This window comes from Carassius gibelio, chromosome B2 (assembly GCF_023724105.1).
Source record: "Carassius gibelio isolate Cgi1373 ecotype wild population from Czech Republic chromosome B2, carGib1.2-hapl.c, whole genome shotgun sequence".
Lineage (NCBI taxonomy): Eukaryota > Metazoa > Chordata > Actinopteri > Cypriniformes > Cyprinidae > Carassius > Carassius gibelio.
In genome coordinates this window covers 24,129,611-24,150,026 of record NC_068397.1, presented here as the reverse complement: position 1 = coordinate 24,150,026, position 20,416 = coordinate 24,129,611, and the positions used below count along the sequence as shown (strand labels likewise).

The 20,416-nt window shown below is 40.1% G+C and overlaps 2 protein-coding genes across 3 annotated transcripts; both read right to left on the bottom strand.

Moving 5' to 3' along the window:
• Positions 1-8,707: 8,707 nt before the first annotated feature.
• On the bottom strand, positions 8,708-9,886 carry LOC127951703 (eotaxin-like). Its single transcript, XM_052549741.1, has 3 exons — positions 9,679-9,886; positions 9,289-9,400; positions 8,708-9,079 (listed from the first exon to the last, which is right to left on the bottom strand). Exons 1-3 carry the CDS (start codon positions 9,737-9,739, stop codon positions 8,845-8,847), a joined length of 408 nt encoding a protein of 135 aa, XP_052405701.1. The 5' UTR covers positions 9,740-9,886; the 3' UTR covers positions 8,708-8,844.
• A 5,096-nt stretch (positions 9,887-14,982) lies between these two features.
• Positions 14,983-19,912, bottom strand: LOC127951662 (C-C motif chemokine 2-like). Of its 2 annotated transcripts, XM_052549670.1 has the most exons (4): positions 19,784-19,912; positions 19,524-19,635; positions 19,239-19,377; positions 14,983-15,132 (listed from the first exon to the last, which is right to left on the bottom strand). In XM_052549670.1, exons 1-4 carry the CDS (start codon positions 19,851-19,853, stop codon positions 15,079-15,081), a joined length of 375 nt encoding a protein of 124 aa, XP_052405630.1. In that variant the 5' UTR covers positions 19,854-19,912; the 3' UTR covers positions 14,983-15,078. The 2 variants fall into 2 exon arrangements, with proteins under 2 accessions (XP_052405630.1, XP_052405629.1); XM_052549669.1 differs by lacking the exons at positions 19,239-19,377; positions 19,524-19,635; positions 19,784-19,912 and adding exons at positions 15,418-15,529; positions 15,678-15,945 and having other exon boundaries at positions 14,983-15,271.
• Between the last annotated feature and the right edge of the window lie 504 nt (positions 19,913-20,416).

Genomic DNA, 20,416 nt, shown 5'->3' with positions numbered 1-20,416 from the left:
TGTTTTACTGTCCATTAAAGTCTGCCGCATTTTAACTACATTGTAACTTTTATACTTTGGGTAATAGGTAGGTAATAGTTGGGTAATAAGTCAATTTTAATAAAAGGCATACATTGTATTTACTGCATTTTATATTTGCATGTTAGTACAGTCATCACAGAGAAGGAACAGTTCTCTTGCTCTTGCGCTTGCTCTTACTTCTACCCCACCTCATCCACTTTCTCCCATGCTCAACCTTTACACCAATTAAAGCTGTAAATTTATCTGCCATGTTTTAGACATCAATCATTACAAGATCACTATCTTAACATGCTATTTTAGCTTACATTACAACATTACAACATCTGGACAAGGGATGGAAGGGATTCCAATTCTAAAAGATTTGATCCGTTCGGCTGGCAGTGTATGTGAATATTTGAGACAGCAATTTTGTTTTTGTCTGTTGCTCTATGGAGAAAAACAACAACAGCACAGTGCACTGGTAAATAAATGCATTTTATATTATAAGGGTAGTCTCTTACATTCTTTATTCATCTATACAATGGTACGAAAGTAGCCTGAACCCAAGCAACAATGCACATGCACATTTTTACTGGAGTATGCTGATTGCATTGAAGAGTCGCACAATTAGAACAATCAAAACTCACCCACTTACTCAACACCTACCCACTCTGCGCAGCACAGAAGAGCAGTTAAAAGCATGAACAGCATCTTTCAGTTTCACACTTCTAATGTGAGGTAACACAACAAAAATTGACAACTTTTGGCTGGGTTAAAGGTTAAATTCAGGGCTTTTTAATGGGGGCCTATGGACCCCTGGGGGTCCATGAAGGTACTGTAGGGGGTGGACGTTTTTGAAAGTGAAAAGTAAAAGTTGTGTCATTTGCCAGGTATTGTAACCCATACTCGGAATTGGTGCTCTGCATTTAACCCATTTGTGGCGGCGGAGGCGTGGTTCAGCGAGGTCTGCGACGGGAGAGAGAGTGAGGAGACGAGCGGTGGTAAGTGGCTCAAGTGAGAAACAAGTAACACCTGCTTCTCGTTGCAGTGATTGGCGTGGGGAATCGGCATTTAAGCCGCCCGCGAACCGGCAGAGACAGAGAGAGAGCTGAGGACTCGTGGGAGGAAGCAGCAGACGTGCGGGAGAGACCGTAACCCAGAATAGTGTTCAGTGAACGTGATTGATGCGCATGTGGCGCGAGTTTTGTTTTCTTTTTGAACTAATAAATATTCCTACGAGCCTCAGAACGCCGACTCCGTCCTCCTTCCTTCTCAGCTGATCCTGAGCTTAATATCGCTACACTGGTGCCAAAACCCGGGAGGGAAGGAGAATCACCCCGCCATGCAGACTCCGCCAGGAACATCGGGATCGCCGTTTGCGGAGATCATCACGTCGCTCGCGGGCCTGCACCAAGAACACCACCAGGCCCTGCTGGACTTGCGGGCCGTCCACGATCGCCGTTTCCAGGCGATGATGCAGGCCCAGCAGGAGGACCGCGAGCTGTTCCGGAGCTTGCTGGACCGGGAGGTTCGGACGCGGCCGGCAAGCCCCAGTGCCGGCCCCGCTGCCCACATGCCTCTCACGAAGATGGCGCCAACCGACGATCCGGAGGCATTCCTGGACTTGTTTGAGAGGACGGCCGAGGCATGTGGGTGGCCATCAGACAGCTGGCCGGTCCGGCTGATCCCACTGCTGTCAGGAGAGGCCCAGAAGGCGGCCCAACAACTGCCCGTCCCGAACCTCCTGGTGTATGCCGACCTAAAAAGAGCTATTCTCCAAAGGGTAGGCCTCAGCCCTGAGCAGCATCGTCAGCGCTTCCGGTCGCTGGACCTGGCCGAAGCAGGCCGGCCCTTTGTCCTGGCCCAGCAGCTCCGGGACTCATGCCGCAAATGGCTGTTGGCCGGAGGAAGCGACGCCGAGAGTATCATCAACACGGTGGTACTGGAGCAGTTCGTCTCCCGTCTCCCGAAAAAGACTGCTCAGTGGGTCCAGAGCCACCGGCCGGCGTCGCTGGATCTTGCCATCCAACTGGCGGAGGACCAGCTGGCGGCTTGTTCCGGGGTCGGCGAATCCCTTCCAGCTATCTCTCTCTCTCTCTTCCCCTACATCTCTCTCTTCCCCTACCCCAAAGTCTGTTCCTTCTCCTAGGACCCGAGTCGGGGGGCCACTGAGGGCCGCGCCGCGTTGGAGGACGGGGACGGAACTGGCGGCCGGGACGAGGGGCCCTGCCAGGGGGGCGGGGCCAGCGCGCTGGGAGGGGGGCGAGAAGGCTCCTGTCACTTCCCCACGCCAATCACCTGAGCCACTTCCGGCCACTAGGGCGGCAGGGAGGCATGGGCCAGCCTGCTGGCGTTGCGGGGATCTGGGCCATTTTGTGGATAGGTGCCCGGTCATGGAGGTGGGGACGTTGGTCCGGATCCCGGATGACCCGCAGACTGCCCCCGATCAAGCTGGGTTGTACCAAATACCTGTGAGTATTAAGGGGGGTATCTATCGGGCTTTGGTGGATTCAGGTTGTAAACAGACCTCCATTCATCAAAGCCTGATACAATCTGGGGCATTGGATATGGGCCGCATGGTTAAAGTGAGGTGTGTGCACGGGGATATAGTGGAATACCCCGTAAAAGCCATAGCTATTAAATTTAGGGACCAAAAGCATTACGTGGAGGTGGCCGTTAGTCCGCGCCTCCGGCACCCGCTAATTTTGGGAACCAATTGGCCAGGCTTCGAACAACTATTGGGGTGTTTAACCGTGGGTGCCTCGTGGGATAAGAGTCGGCAGGACGGGGGAGCGAGCACTCAGGTGGGAGAATCTGTGCCAGGACCCAGCGGGACAGCTCAGGGGAACTGAGCGGCTTGGCGAGGCTGAACCTTGCTAGTTGCAATGACTTTCCCCTGGAACAGTCCCAGGATGAAACCCTCAAACATGCGTTTGAACTAGAGATGTTCCGATACCCTTTTTCTCTTCCCGATACCGATTCCGATACCTGGGCTCAGGGTATCGGCCGATACCAAGTACTGATCCGATACCTGGGTGTATATCTGTATATACAGCTGTATATACTACTAGCCCTGTGTAAATTGCTAGAATTTTTTTATGGTGTGCTTCAGACAGATCCCTCAATAAAACATGAACAAATACATGGTGAACTACTGTATTTATTACAGTATTTTTATTATCTAACATGAATTTGACAGTATTATTTATTTTCTTATGCAAAAAAGAACTTCAAATGCAGCCAAAAATCTAACACCGCAAACTAAAAAAGGTATTTAAGTTTTACAATATAACTGTATAAAAAAACTGCAACAAATAAGTCCAGGAATATAAAAAAAGATCTATTAATCAGATAATCTCTAACAAGTAAAAAACAAGTAAAAAACAAGCAACCATCTAGGCATAATTATTATTATTATAGAGATGTATTATTATTACTGTAGGCTACAACAGTAGCTTTATATATTGTCAATTTACTCATGTAAACCAAACATTTATTTTAATGGGCTGCCATGAAGATCTTTGAGTGTCTGTGTTTATGATATGACAGTATTCTCAAATGAAACGGTAAATTCTCATGAAGTGACGGTTTATGCGTTCGTGTCCTCATGACACACAGCAGAGACTACAAAACAGCGAGCTCTCGCGCATCTGTGCCAGTCACCCACAGAGATGTAGATTTTGCGGGAGTAATATTTAAATAGTATTTTGCAGTTTAATATTCACAGACACTAGTATATATTCGGCTACTGTCTGGAGCCCTGCGTTTTGACTTACACGGAAGCGACTGAACGCAGTTGCCGGTACTGAATATACTCGAGAGTCTGTAACTACCGGTACTACAGAGACATACTGCTAACCACTGATCTATAATATAGTAGCGGCTTCACTGTCTTTTGGCAGTTTAGAATGTGATGAGTGATCCAGTCATATATAGATAAGGGCTGCTAACGCGTTTTCATTTCTTCTTCGCTGCTCTAAACAGGGGTTGCTTGTGGCAACACAGCACAACTTCCTGTGTTTTCAATGCATTTTGAGCAGCGAAGAAGAACCGTGCAGCGGTTAGGCAAAGCTTGCGGTCATAACTAGGTCTTTTTTAAGAAAATGGTATCGGATCGGTATATGGGTTCATGTACTCGCCGATGCCGATGCCAGAATTTGTTGTGGTATCGGAGATATTTCCGATACTAGTATCGGAATCGGAACAACTCTAGTTTGAACAGGTCCGGACTATTGATGGACAGGTCCTCCATCCTGACCGTGTGCTCTCCTATCCGTATTTTGCCATTATTAAAGACCGGTTGTATCGCGTGACCCACGACACGCAAACAAAGGAGGATACGGACGGACGGACTGGTCGAACGCTTTAACCGCACTTTGAAAACGATGATTCGTAAATTCGTACAAGAGGACGCGAAAAATTGGGACAGATGGCTGGAACCCCTCTTATTCGCTGTGCGCGAGGTCCCCCAAGCCTCCACGGGGTTTTCCCCCTTCAAGCTTCTTTACGGACGCCAACCCCGGGGGGTTTTGGACGTCCTGAAAGAAACTTGGGAGGACGGACGTTCGGAGAGTAAAAACGAAATTCAATATGTCTTGGACCTGAGAGCAAAACTCCATACACTGGGGCGGCTCTCTATGGAGAATTTGCTGCAGGCCCAAGGCAGACAGAGCCAGTCGTATAACAGGGGAACTAGGCTACGAGAATTTGCACCGGGAGATAAAGTGCTCGTTTTACTACCCACCTCTAGCTCCAAATTATTAGCAAAGTGGCAAGGACCCTTTGAGGTCACACAGCGGATAGGGGATCTCAATTATGAAGCAGTACGAACGGATCGGGGCAACGCGCGCCAAATTTACCACCTCAACCTCCTCAAAAAATGGAGTGCGGAGGCGTCAGTGCTGTTAGCGACGGCAGTGAGCGGAGAGGAGGATCTCGGGCCAGAAGCGTTTGTCAAAGAGAAATCCCTCGCCCTGGCCCCAGGGGGGATCACCTCTCGCCCTCGCAGCTCACTGACATCGGGCGGTTGCAGTCCGAATTTGCCGACGTGTTTTCGCCTCTGCCGGGTCGTACTAATTTGATTCAGCACCATATTGAGACCGAGCCGGGCGTGGTGGTTCGCAGCCGGCCATATAGATTACCTGAACACAAAAAAAAGGTAGTTCAGGCGGAATTAGAAGCTATGCTAGGGATGGGAGTAATCGAGGAGTCCCACAGTGATTGGGCGAGCCCGATAGTTTTGGTGCCTAAAACGGACGGCTCAGTGCGCTTTTGTGTGGACTATCGCAGGGTGAACGCAGTGTCAAAGTTTGATGCTTATCCAATGCCACGGATTGACGAGTTGCTCGATCGGTTAGGCACGGCTCGTTTTTATTCGACACTGGACTTAACAAAGGGATATTGGCAGATCCCCTTATCTCCCATGTCCAAAGAAAAAACAGCCTTCACTACGCCGTTTGGATTGCACCAATTTGTGATGCTTCCGTTCGGTTTGTTCGGGGCACCGGCTACGTTTCAGCGCCTCATGGATCGGGTGCTAAGACCCCATGCTGCATATGCTGTGGCCTATCTGGATGATATTATCATCTATAGTGGAGACTGGCAGCGGCATATGGAGCATGTGAGGGCCGTACTTGGGGCGCTGAGACGGGCGGGGCTAACGGCCAATCCGAAGAAGTGCGCAGTTGGGCGGGTGGAGGTAAGGTATCTGGGCTTCCACTTGGGTCACGGGCAGGTGCGTCCCCAAATTGACAAGACGGCAGCGATTGCAGCCTGCCCCAGGCCCAAGACCAAAAAGGAGGTGAGGCAGTTCCTGGGGCTGGCGGGATATTACAGGAGGTTTATCCCTGACTATTCGGACCTCACCAGCCCGCTGACTGACCTCACTAAAAAGGGGGGTACCAGATACAGTCCAGTGGACGGAGCAGTGCCAACAGGCTTTCACCCGGATTAAGGCTGCCCTGTGTAGCGGACCGCTCCTGCACTCTCCTAACTTTTCTCTCCCATTTTTTTTGCAGACTGATGCGTCGGACAGGGGGCTGGGCGCAGTCCTGTCCCAGGAGGTGGAGGGGGTGGACCGGCCGGTGCTGTACATTAGTCGAAAGCTCTCAAAGAGAGAGACTAAGTACAGCACCATAGAAAAGGAGTGTTTGGCCATCAGGTGGGCGGTTCTCACCCTTCGCTATTACCTCCTGGGGCAGGAGTTCACCCTCTGCTCGGACCATGCGCCCCTCCAGTGGCTCCACCGAATGAAGGATACCAACGCGCGAATCACTCGTTGGTATCTGGCTCTGCAGCCGTTTAAGTTCAAGGTGATTCACAGGCCGGGGGCGCAGATGGCTGTGGCCGACTTCCTCTCTAGGAATGGGGGGGGGGGGGGGATCTGCAGGCCGGATGGCTCCCCGGCCTGAGTCGGGCGGTGGGGGTATGTGGCGGCGGAGGCGTGGTTCAGCGAGGTCTGCGACGGGAGAGAGAGTGAGGAGACGAGCGGTGGTAAGTGGCTCAAGTGAGAAACAAGTAACACCTGCTTCTCGTTGCAGTGATTGGCGTGGGGAATCGGCATTTAAGCCGCCGGCAGAGACAGAGAGAGAGCTGAGGACTCGTGGGAGGAAGCAGCAGACGTGCGGGAGAGACCATAACCCAGAATAGTGTTCAGTGAACGTGATTGATGCGCATGTGGCGCGAGTTTTGTTTTCTTTTTGAACTAATAAATATTCCCACGAGCCTCAGAACGCCGACTCCGTCCTCCTTCCTTCTCAGCTGATCCTGAGCTTAATATCGCTACACCATTCAAGTGCACACACACCGCAGTGAGAAGTAAACACACCATGAACACACACCCGGAGCAGTGGGCAGTTATAGAGCAGTGGGGGGGCACTTCAGGCATGGGTATTGAGGGTGGAAGAGAGCGCTGTTCATTCACCACCCCTTACATCATATTTCAAACTACACATTGATTTAATGTTTCAGTAAGTTTTAATTTTATTCTCACACAAGTCAACATGCACACAGAACCACACAGTTCTACAGCAGAACTACTGAGGTAAAGTCTCAAAACCACATTTGCACAAGCCTTAACTTTACTCTTAAGGGCAGCATCACCTTGATCATGTCATCCAGTAAGCTTATGACATTTTACATAATTGGGCGACAAGTCACCGATGTATTATATATATATATGTAATATATATATATATTATCACTTATAAATGGCCATTTGACTTATAGCATTGTCCAGTGTTTTTCATACATGTATTTATTTGTGGCCACCTGTCACTATATCAAAACTGCCCGGCACAAATAACTAGATATTTTAAGGCTTAGGCTATGTTTACACTGTTGTTAACCACTTTCACCACCTTTCAGAACTCATAAACATTACTAGTTATGTAGCTATCTCTCCATGGAGTTTGCCCTCATAGTCTGCTCATTTCGTTTTGCTGCAGCAATTCGAGCACGACTTCAAATGCGCCCTCTGTTTCACAAGCAAATGAAGGATACATCAGAACAATCCTTTGCAGCCTAACCTATCCCAGAATTCATAGCATGCAGGTGGTGACGGGACATTTATTCAAATAATACAGCTGGTGATGGTTCTGTGGCAGCCGATGTATACACTTAAATGTAATACAAATAATTGTAAGTATTGTGTTTTTTTAATTTACTCAAATTAAAACTTAGTTGTATAAGCATTACGGTTTGAAATTAGCAGTTTAAAAATGCATCACATTTTGCAAGAGAATCTACAATTTATTCCAATGTAAGTAATATGATTCGCATGTCTACTACATGTAGCCTAAACTTTACCATGATGTTGGTTTCAGTATAAAGATTAAGTGACCTGATTATCTGTAAAGCTGAAGCGCGATCAAACAATCAAATGAAATACATAAAAATGGACTATAATGTTCGGGATTCAAATTCCATAAATAATAGGTTATATATTCCATAGTTACAATGGCTATTGAGAAAAAAAACAAGGAATAGCTGAAATCCAATGATCTTGTAAAATATACTACTATACTACTTTAATATACTACTTAATATATTGTAAAAACAACATTTTCTGTTAATAAACTAGAATTGAATTGAATCATGTCACAACCTGCCTACATTAATCCTAGGTAGTACGTACAGTATAAAGTGTGCCACAATTTTAAGAATTATATAATTTTACTTTATTCCTAGACTTAAGAATATGGTGACTAGAGTAAATCACGCAGGTACTGTGCAACTCTGCAGTGGTTAAAAATAAAAATAAAAATAAAACCTTAAACACTTCTTATTTTTGGCTAGGTTTTTTGGGGTTTGTTCAGTGTGTGGGTCTATGGACACCTGGGGGTTCTTGAAGGTACTGCAGAGGGTCTATGGAAAGATCACAACAGATGCTTCAAAACATATCAATCTGTGTATTAAAGAATTTATTTATGAACCAGTTTCACATTTCTTGCTGCAGTAATTATGAAAGGGTTTGTTTATGCAAAGCAATAACATTACAAGTCACAGAAATATAATTTACATTTAAAATGTAGGCTTAGCTTACAAAAAAACTAAAAAACTAAAAAAATAGATTAGAATATATATATATATATATATATATATATATATATATATATATATATATATATATATATATATAGAGAGAGAGAGAGAGAGAGAGAGAGAGAGAGAGAGAGAGAGAGAGAGAGAGAGAGAGAGAGAGGTCAGTTTGAGTCAGTTTCAGTACTGTTTAGCACATCATTTCCCACAGTTTTTGTTCTCACACTCCATATTATTTCCTTTTACACCTCCTTTTTCTCATGTCTTTGGCACCTTTATGAGACCTGTTTGTGGTTGTCTTTAGCTTTAACTTTTACTCTTCTGTCTTGCTTTTACTATGTTCCACTGGCTATTTAGTGGCAACTCTGTTGCTGTTACTGGTTCTGCCCTTTGTCTGCTCCCCTCCGTTGACGCTCCTTCTGCAGGTACAGGATCCTGCTCTCTGGTCCTCTTCTTTGCTTCATCCACCTTCCACATGACTCTCTTTGTCCATTTACTGTTAGGATCAAAACAGAGTCTTTTCCCAGATACTGTCTGGATCCTGGAAGGAGGGATATTTTGTTATCAGTGCTCATATAAGCAGATTTATCGGTTTATCTGTTATCTTTTTCTGTGCTTTAGCTAAGATAACTTCATATTAAAATATTTATGCTGACTGTATTGCAATTTATGTATTTCTAGCAAAGTTAAGCAGATAGTCTAGTTGATTTAATGACTTTGTCCTCTTAGGGACTGCTGTAGTTTACTTACACAACTGCTGTTATAGGACACAGTGGTTTAGTTAGTATTCTGTAGTTCAACACTTTGTCAAAAGGCAGTTTCCTGAGTCCTACTTTGAAGCAACAGCTCACTGGACGTCCATCTGTATATGTAAAAACAAATGCTGACACATTTATTGCTATGATTAATCCAAATTTAATTTCATACTTCATATTTAGGTATCAGTAAAAGAGTTTTCAATTTGTTCTCACACAAGTCAACATGTCCACAAAACCACTCAGTTCTACAGCAGAGCTACGGAAGTAAAGTCTCATAACCACAAATGCACAGACCTTATCTATACTCTCACTTTATTTCAAACCATACCACAAGTCATAAATGCACCTCATTCACAGAAAAAAAAAATAAACAAAAACTTACCGGTATACACACAGAGGGACCCGAAAATGACCCCAAAAACACAAGCCGTGAAAATCAGCATCACCTTGATCAAGTCGTCTAGCCAAACTGCAATGACCAACTCGGGTGAAAGTTTTAATAAAGGAGCAGGAAACCGCACATCTGCCTACCCCTCTAGACAGGGTAGAATTTGTGGTCACCTAGCTGCCCAGTGGAAGACTATGTGCTGCTAATTAATTTCCCCACATACTAGAGTAAAAGCTGTTATATGAAATCTCCGGTGGTCAGAGTGTTAAACACAACAAACTGACTAATATACGACCGGAAATCATTATTCATTTATTCGTGAATTTATTTTATTGTTGCTTTTTTTCCTCACTTTATGCAGAAAGTGTTTGATTTTCTCTTTAAATGCAACGAGGTGATTTTTTTTCTTTAGGTGAAGCTTTAATTTGCAGTTATAATTTGTTAAACTGTTCTACATGCAGATTATGCTTGCGTTTGAACTGGTCACATGAAATTGTCATGTCAACCAACAGAAAGCTGTATATATATATATATATATATATATATATATATATATATATATTTTTTTTTTTTTTTTTTTTTTTTTTTTTTTTGTATGAACTGTACCTTTTGGAACACTATTGGAAATCAACAATGGACTTTTTTGCCTTTGTGCTTATATGACAGCACCTTTAAGATAACCCCTGTAAGATAATACAGTCCTTTAAAACCAACTTCACTGACTGGACTTCAATTGTAGCATTACTGAAGAAGTAGCTAAGCTAGCTAACCAATAGGTTTATTTGTGGTTACATGGGGGCTTAATGGAACAAATGACTAGAAGGGGGCTTCAGCCACAGACAGGATTCGTCCACCTACAGTCTAGGATATAAGTCAGCAAACAACGTGATAAATAATTCCCCAGTGGTCTGAGTGACAAAACATGCAGTTGGCAGACATTTTTATTCAAAGTGACTTTTTTTTTCTTCAGTTCATGCATTTTCAGACCTGCCAGCTCCATCTACTGTTTGAGCTACAGGAACACTTAGTAACTAAATGTGCATAAAATACTTTTCGGAAGTTTGGGATTGTTTTGAGTTTTGAGTGTCTTATGCTCACGGAGACTGCATTTATTTGATCAAACATTTTGAAATATTATTAGGCTATCATTCAAAATAGTTGTTTTCTACTTATTCTAAATATTAAAAGCAGTTGTACTGCTTAGTATCTTTGTGGAAACCATGGTGTATTTCTTCAGGATATTTGATGAAAATAAAGTGCTTCTTAACATAAATCTTGGGTCTTACGATGCATGATTTAATGGTCATAGCTTTGTCCTTCTAATATTTACACAAACTGCTTCTGAAACAATTCAAATTTTCAGCCTGAAACAATACTGTTCACCCCTTCCCACCAATCACTGGGCCCAATTTTCGATCCAATCGCTTTCTATCAAATTACAGAAGTAAAATATCGAATAACCAGTATGGGTTTTCCTTTCTAAAGTCAAATAACATGTTCCATTACGGTCAACTGACGGTCATTGTGACTATAGAGTGGACCGTCAACAAGAGAGGAAAATGAGAGGGGTAAAAGACAAACCACATGCAAAAATTTAAAGCAGTTCATCTGTAAGTAAGCCACAGGTGCACTTTCACCATCACTCTAAACCAAAAGCTACCATGACATGTGAAACTGCTCCTGGGCGTATCTACACATGACTGTACTTCCTGTGTCTTCACACATACAACATCCGTCGAAAATGTATTCATGTCTATAGATTAGGTCTCTAGATTAGGTCTCTAGATTAGTCAATAAATAAAACATATATTTGGTGTCATATAGTTTATGATAGCATTTGCTTAGCTAAAAGAGAATGTTAAAGCGCATGTCTTGGAAATAACATACGTGGAAACTAAACAAGGGGGGAAACCCCACCAAACCAATGCTAGCTCTGTGAATTAGGAGGTTCTTCCTCTCACAGTTTGGTCGGCAACACTCATGCAGTGGCAGATGCTCAGCATCCCCACCATGAACCCACATATTGAGCTCTCACAGTGAGGTTTTGCTCTCTCACACCCTCTGTACTGCTAATATGGAAAGCCTGCACCTTTGACTTTAGCCATTATGGAGCATCATAATGGGCCACACATATACTTTTCCATCGTATCATCTAGATTTTGACTGTTCATTTACAAGGTAATCTTTGAATAATTGCTTAAATGTTCCTTGTTTATAAGTTGTTTTGGATAAAGGCATCTGCTAAACTAATTGTGGCGAGGGGGGCAGGGCCGAGGGACGTGGGAACGAGGAGTGAGGCCGGCGGAATGATTGGGAAATCAGCGACACCTGCGCCCCACCGCCGGTCTCGAGTCCGACGTAGGAGATGGAAGGATATAAAACTGGAGCGACGACCGTGAAGGACGAGAGAGGACCAGGCCTGGAATTTCAGTTTATGTTTTGCTTTTTATTTGTGCGCATCAGTCATCCGTGAGGGGCTGATACGCTGTTCTGTTTATTTTGTGATTATTAAAGTCTCTGTTTGATTGTGTGCCGGTTCCCGCCTCCTTCTTCCCGATGAATAGGAAGTTGAATTCATTACACTAATACATGTAAATTTTACGGCTGGGAGGCTATCAGTTCTTCAGTCTATAGCATGATGCAATGTCTAAGTGTAATTCTGGATGTAATGTTCGGTTGCTCACTGTGACTAATACTTTCCACTATAGGCACGTGCCGTGGGGCAGCCCCTTTGTCAAGATTTTTTTTTTTTCTTTTTAATTAAACTCGCTTTTATGAAGGCCTGCCCAATCCAACTATTAGTAAAATTAATAAATATTAATTTAGGTGTAAATAAAATGATCCTAATGATAAGCCTTTCATCAAATAATGTCATCCGAGACCATCCCTCACGTTAGTCATTTTGTGCACTACACGTCCACGGCTGCTGGTAAGTTGAGTTCTCATCGGAGCGGTGTGTTTGTATACTCATTTTATTAAGAATGTCCTGAAGAGAGCAGGTACAGCCTGTAGCCTGTGGAAGTAACATCAGCTGCAGCAAGGGGCTAATGTTTTTGTTCAATATTTTCCTAATGACAATTTTATGATTGGTTTAAAAAGGCTACTACAGACACCTTTTTTTATCATGGAATAAGGCAGGAAATAGATTTTATAGTTTCTATACTAACTTACATGTCAATCAGTACTGCATTATTCATATAGTTTTGGCTATTTATTTATGTCTTCATGTTCATGTTACTTCATCAGTAAAAACGTTTCTGCTTTTTATTCAGCTCAGCTATAGCAATGGACGGATGGTTTTGTTCATATCAGGGATTTCCTGCACTTCATAAATTATTACTTCAATGAGACTGTTTTGGACTTGCGCGAGAGCGCCATCTGGCTTCCAGTGTGAATAAGGCATTCACTGCATGAGAGAGTTCAGTGCTTCATGATGTTCACGTCTCCTCATGTTGGATACAAATAAAACATCAGGTCATGCATAGACTATCCATAACAAAGTGCCATAAAAATTATCACAACACATGGTAAAACAGGCGTATACTAATTTTCTCATCCTCCAACTTATCAATCCTGTTTTTATGATCATCATTCAAAAAATGAATACATTTATAACAGGATTAGAATAGAATTTTATTTTATTAACACCAACAGTAGTGTTTACAACAGCAAATCTACCATACCCTACCATACCCTATTAACTATTAAATAATAATAATAATAATAATAATAATGAATCAGTTTCTAATTCCAGAGTAATTAAAAAAATATATTAAACTTAAAACACTTAAACCATTTTTTTTTTTTTTACTTAAAATGGTATTTTCTGTTCTGTGATTCTTTTTGAAAACTCTGTCGTGTAATTTGCTGCTGCATCAATACAGAAGCATCGATTTCGATACACGTATCAGCAAAGAGCACAGCCGTGTTCCTTGTGCCTCTTTTATAGTTTAAGCACCTCCCCCTCCAAAGGTCTCCTGCTCATCTTTTGCTTCACAATGCTTCATTCTGTGTCCGATGGGGGTTAAACGAGTGCTGGTAGAAAGTTGTCTCCTTGCTATTTAGCACAGCTGCAAAACCGCAAGGAGGTACTGTATGTACATAGATGATGACTGGCCAAATTAACCACAGGAAAGAAATGAGGACATTCACTATTCCTCAGAATTGGGGAAGTGGGTGTTTAGAAAAACAATTAACTACTAAAGTGCATAGTGATTAATTATGTGTGTGCTAGAACAGTAAGAAAAATCATAGTTTGTTCAATTAAATCTAAGATATAAAGAAAGCAGTTATTTACACGTAGTGTAAAAATGCTATTTTTTGAACACTAAAGGTAAATAGTGGAAGATGCAACTTGAACTAAGCAACAAATAGCATTTTTTTTTTTTTTACATTACATGCAAATAGTGATAAATGCTATTCAGTGTAAATAGCAGTAACATGCTATTTGTACTAAAGTAATATCTGCATAATAGCCATAACAAAAATTATCAAAGTAGCTGTAACAATCTAGAATAAAGAGGGCATATTCACTATATTATTCACCTGAAACTAATTTGCTGCTTATTAATATTTAGTATGGTAGTTGTTAAGTTTAGTCGTGGTGTAGATTAGGGAATCTAAAATATGGCATGCAGAATAATGCATTAATATGTGCTTTATAAGTGCCAAAAACAGACAATATGCATGTTAATAAGCAACTAGTAAATAGCAAGAACAATAGTTACCACTGTATTGCATTTGCCTGATCAAGGCAGGTTTTGTACATTTACCTTGTATAATAATGTCTTGTATAATTCTTGATGTCTTTAGTTTTTTTTTCATGTTTTCAGTTCATCCTAGAGTGCAGGGTAGAATTTAGTCAGAGGCATCTAGATTTGGTTTTATCGTCGCTTGAGATGTTTCAGTGCTCTCGAGTGGTTAAACTGTTACTGTACCATATTGATTTTTACCTTTTTGTAGAATACATTGCACTTTTAAGTTTACTTCAAAAGCCCCGACAGTGGTCCATCTATGTTCTGAAAAATAACTTAAATAAGATAATTGGGCTTAAAATACTGATAATTAAAGCTACATAGATTAAATTACTTAAAAAGTACCACTTATAATACAATAAAAACACAATAAAAACAAAAATACATGATCAAATCTTTTAATAATTGTAATAAAATACAAATTATAGATATACATAGAAAACATTTACAATTAAGAAAACAATATTTTTAAAAGTAATCCTGTACATTGATATATACTGTATATATATATATAATATTTTTTTTTGTTTGTTTGTAACTTAAAGTGTGTGATGTACAATAAAGTGCAATAAAAAGAAAACCATTAAAAACGCAAAGTCATACAGTTCAACCAACAATTTTCATCCAAAAGGGTCATCATTTAAATCTGTGCCGATAACTGAGTCCTATTTGTGGTGGATGTATTCACAGGAACCTGTGTCACAGATTGACGAGCCGTTTTGTTTGATACCGACTGCCGTTTTATGTTCTTTTGATCCAGGTAATTCATTGCGTTTTTGGCCCATGATGAGGAGGGATCTGAGCAGATTGTTTTTCTTTTGATTGTAAGAAATCTACAGAATAAATTAAAATGAGCTATTATTTAATATCTTCCAGTCCAATTATGAACAATATTAGGTAAAATAAAGCTTTTATTCTGGCTTTAGATCATGTATTAATAATACTAGATAAATCTACAATAATCTGAATAGATTCTCACCTCGCAGCATCCACAGAGAACAAGGGTTTGCTCTGGATTGTGTAGTTTAGCAGATTCTTCAGAGGGACTTTAGTATCTGAAGTTGTCAGACAGCTTGAAATAATGCGAGCATCTATTAGAGATAAAAGAAAATTTGTTTAAACTATCACTTTAAAAACCTTACAAATGCACTTAGCATCACCATATCCATCATCAGTAATGAATCTAGTGCCAATACATACAAGACTTTCTGTATATTAGTAAGAATGTGTAAAACCCACCTTGAATTGAGAACAAGACCAGAAGCCACAGCATCAGAGCTGCATAGAAACCCAACATACAAGACTTCATTTTCTAGCTTGGTCGTCACCCGTGATGTGACCCTCAAGAAAGACAGCGTCTATTTAAGCTCAGCCCTGAACTGGGACACAAAGAGCAACCGCCCACAGATACAGCTCCAATCTCACGCCACCACAGGCAGAAAACTTGGGTAATACTCAACTAACCACTACCCAGAACACCTGTCAAGGTTTTTACTAATCATGACATATGGTCATAAAATGTCACGTATGGTGTCAAAAATGTCCAATGAATAACTGTTGTTATCTGTGTAAGATCCAGACACAACATGAAATCAATATTTACGTATTCATAGACTAGTTGGAAACGAGGACAATTAACACAATCTGTATTTGAAACAGATGATTTTACTATAATGTTTAATATAATGTATAGTATTGCCTATTACTGACAAATTTAACTTTGCTGTACTTTTAACTCTGTTTGATGTATTTCCTGATTTTTTAGGTCATGGTGGTCTGCTTCTTTCCCCTACCACAGTTAGGGGCTTTTATCATGCAAGCAGTATCAGAGTGCTGATCCTTGTGGTTGAAAGATTTTTTTTTTTTTTTTTAGCCTTGAGAAAGTAATCAATGTAATAATCAGTTAAACTTGGTGCGAGGTGCATTTAAGTGCTTTGGTTAAAGTAGTTTGGCAGTGTACATTTTTTATTTCTTTAATAACTGCTTTTTTTTTCTTTTTTCTTTTTGTGGAAAATTTGGATTATAGAATGCATATCTTTTTGTTTTTGCCCTGTTTTCATTCAATTTGTGAAGGTTCTGTAAACTGAGGCATTTTATTTTGTAACGGTACAATATTGTCATTTTTGGTACATGCAACATAAATCGTTTTCTTCTGAATGAAATACTAATATTTGATTAATTTAAACAAATGTATGTTTTCTTACAGACAAACCCCAACTTGGAAACTCAGTCATTTCAAATTTAGTCACACATAATTGTTTTTACTTTTTATGTAGCCTACATTCATCTCATAAATATGATCTTTCCATTATCATTACATACAAAATGGAAATGGGACTAACAAAATACACCTTGAAAAAATCCAGAGGGAAACATGAACGAAACAGAACTACAAACCAAAAGTTGAGATCGCAAAACAAGCGCATGACAAAGCTACACTCAGCCTGTTTCGACCTCACTGTTTGGAGTGTTTTTGAAGCTTCTGCCACTGATCTGGATGAGCTCACAGAGACTGTAACTTCTTAAATCAGTTTCTGTGAAGACATGTGCATTCCTACCAGGACTCATTTAACCTACAATAATGACAAACCATGGTTCACTTCAAAACTCAGACAGCTCTTTCAAGCCAAAGAAGATGCTCGCAGAAATGGGGACAGATTCTTGTATAAATACACTACATGAGAGAGTTCAGTGCTTCATGATGTTCACATCTCCTCATTTTGGATACAAATAAAACATCAGGTCATGCATAGACTATCAATTCTGTCATTTTGAATTGAAATCTAGATTTACATCTAAAAACACCTGCCCGAAAAACAAATGATTAAAATTACATATTTATTCAGTGTATATATATATATATATATATATAAAGCAAATAATAATCATAATAATAATAATAATAGTTTCTAATTCTAGAGTAATTAAAAGGTGCAAAATAATTTTTTTTTTTAACTTAACTTAAACCATTTTTTAAACTTAAAATGGTCTTTTCTGTGATTTGTTTTCAAAACTGCGTCATGTCATTTGCTGCTGTATCAATACAGAAGCATCCATTTCGATACACGTATCATCAAGGAGCACAGCCATTTTTTTATATTTTGAGCACCTACCCCTCCAAAGGTCTCTGTACGGCCCTGCTTTCCAAAATGCTCATCTTTCGCTGCATTCTCGGTGTTAAACAAGCGCTGGTAAAAAGTTGTCTCCTTGCTATTTAGCACAGCTGCAAAACCGCAAGGAGATACTGTATGTACATAGATGATGACTGGCCAAATTAACCACATGAAAGAAACGAGGACATTCACTATTCCTCAGAATTGGGGAAGTGGGTGTTTAGAAAAACAATTACCAACTAAAGTGCATAGTAATTAATTATTTGTGTGCTTGAAGAACAGTAAGAAAAGTCATAGTTTGTTCAATCAAATCTATATAAAGACAGCAGCTATTTACATGCTATACAGCTATTTAATGCTATTTATAGGGAACTCAGTGTAAATAGTGGAAGATGCAACTTGAACTAAGCAAAAAATAGCATTTTTTTTTTTTTTTTTTACATTACGTGCAAATAATGCTAAATGCTATTCAGTGTAAATAGCAGTAATCTGCTATTTGTACTAAAGTAATATCTGCGCAGTAGCCTTAAAAATTAATCAAAGTAGCTGTAACACTTTAGAAAAGGGTTATTCAAATCTTGCCCTGGAGGGCCAATTCGGTGCAGAGTTTGGCTCCAACCCTGAACGAAGTCACCTGCCTGTGATTTTCTAATAATCCCAAAACCATTGATTAGCATGCTCAGGTGCATTTGACTAGAGTTGGAGCCAAACTCTGCACCGCATTGGCCCTCCAGTGCAAGATTTGAATAGCCCTGCTCTAGAATAAGATATAAGAGTTTTTCCTGAACTAACTACTAATTTGCTAATTATTAATATTAGTATGGTAGTTGTTAAGTTTAGTCTTGGTGTAGATTAGGGAATCTATAATATGACCATGCAGAATAATGCATTAATATGTGCTTTATGAGTGCTCATAAACAACCAATATGCGTGTTAATAAGCAACTAGTAAATAGCAAGAACAATAGTTACCACTGTATTGTATTTGTCTGATCAATGCATATTTTTTACATTTACCCTAAAAGTGTTGTATAACTATAGATGGCTTTAGTTTTTTTCATGTTTTCAGTTCATCCTAGAGTGCAGGGTAGAATTTAGTCAGAGGCATCTAGATTTGGTTTTATCGTCGCTTGAGATGTTTCAGTGCTCTCGAGTGGTTAAACTGTTACTGTACCATATTGATTTTTACCTTTTTGTAGAATACATTGCACTTTTTAAGTTTACTTCAAAAGCCCCGACAGTGGTCCATCTATGTTCTGAAAAATAACTTTAAAAAGTTAATTTGACTTAAAATATTGATAATTAAAGCTACATAGATTAAAATACTTAAATTAATCACTTAAAAGTAGTCTGACACAGAGGATTGTTTTTTGATATTTGACAACAGTGTCTCTACACATACAATAAAAAAATACATAATCAAATCTTTGAATAGTTTTAATAAAATACAAATTATAGATATACATATAAAACATAAAATTACGAAAACAGTTTTTTTTAAAAGTAATCCTATACATTTTTTTTAATGGTAACTTAAATTGTGTGATGTACAATAAAGTGCAATAAAAAGAAAACCATTAAAAACGCAAAGTCATACAGTTCAACCAAAAAATTTCATCCAAAAGGGTCATCATTTAAATCTGTGCCGATAACTGAGTCCTATTTGTGGTGGATGTATTCACAGGAACCTGTGTCACAGATTGACGAGCCGTTTTGTTTGATACCGACTGCTGTTTTTTGTTCTTTTGATCCAGATAATTCATTGCGTTTTTGGCCCATGATGAGGAGGGATCTGAGCAGATTGTTTTTCTTTTGATTGTAAGAAATCTACAGAATAAAATAAAACGAGCTATTATTTAATATCGTCCAGTCCTATTATGAACTATATTAGCTAAAATAAAGCTTTTATTCTGCCTTTAGATCATGTCTTAATAATACTAGATAAATCTGCAATAATCTGAATAGATTCTCACCTCGCAGCATCCACAGAGAACAAGGGTTTGCTCTGGATTGTGTAGTTTAGCAGATTCTTCAGAGGGACTTTAGTATCTGAAGTTGTCAGACAGCTTGAAATAATGCGAGCATCTATTGAAGATAAAAGGAAATTTGTTTAAACTATAACTTTAAAAACCTTACAAATGCACTTAGCATCACCATATCCATCATCAGTAATGAATCTAGTGCCAATACATACAAGACTTTCTGTATATTAGTAAGAATGTGTAAAACCCACCTTGAATTGAAAACAAGACCAGAAGCCACAGCATCAGAGCTGCATAGAAACCCAACATACAAGACTTCATTTTCTTGCTTGGTCGTCACCCGTGATGTGACCCTCAAGAAAGACAGCGTCTATTTAAGCTCAGCCCTGAACTGGGACACAAAGAGCAACCGCCCACAGATACAGCTCCAATCTCACGCCACCACAGGCAGAAAACTTGGGTAATACTCAACAAACCATTAACCAGAACACCTGTCAAGGTTTTTACTAATCATGACATATGGTCATAAAATGTCACGTATGGTGTCCAATGAATAACTGTTGTTATCTGTGTAAGATCCAGACACAACATGAAATCAATATTTACGTATTCATAAACTAGTTGGAAACGAGGACATTTAACACAATGTGTATTTGAAACAGATGATTTTAATATAATGATTAAAATAATGAATAGTATTGCCTATTACTGACAAATTTAACTTTGATGTATTTCCTGATTTTTAGGTCATGCTGGTCTGCTTCCTTCCCCTACTACATTCAGAGGCTTTTATCATGCAAGCAGTATCAGAGTGCCTATCTGATCCTTGTGGTTGAAAGATTTATTTTTATTTTTTTAAGCCATAAGAAAGTCAATGCAGTTAC

Coding starts and splice junctions, on each gene's coding strand:
- LOC127951703 (XM_052549741.1), bottom strand. CDS start 9,739: ATGCTGATTTTCACGGCTTGTGTTTTTGGGGTCATTTTCGGGTCCCTC. Junction 9,401..9,678: donor GTCCCTCTGTGTGTATACCG/GTAAGTTTTTGT, acceptor TTACATATACAG/ATGGACGTCCAGTGAGCTGT. Junction 9,080..9,288: donor TGTCCTATAACAGCAGTTGT/GTAAGTAAACTA, acceptor CCCTCCTTCCAG/GATCCAGACAGTATCTGGGA.
- LOC127951662 (XM_052549670.1), bottom strand. CDS start 19,853: ATGAAGTCTTGTATGTTGGGTTTCTATGCAGCTCTGATGCTGTGGCTT. Junction 19,636..19,783: donor GGTCTTGTTTTCAATTCAAG/GTGGGTTTTACA, acceptor TATCTTCAATAG/ATGCTCGCATTATTTCAAGC. Junction 19,378..19,523: donor TTCTCTGTGGATGCTGCGAG/GTGAGAATCTAT, acceptor TTTATTCTGTAG/ATTTCTTACAATCAAAAGAA.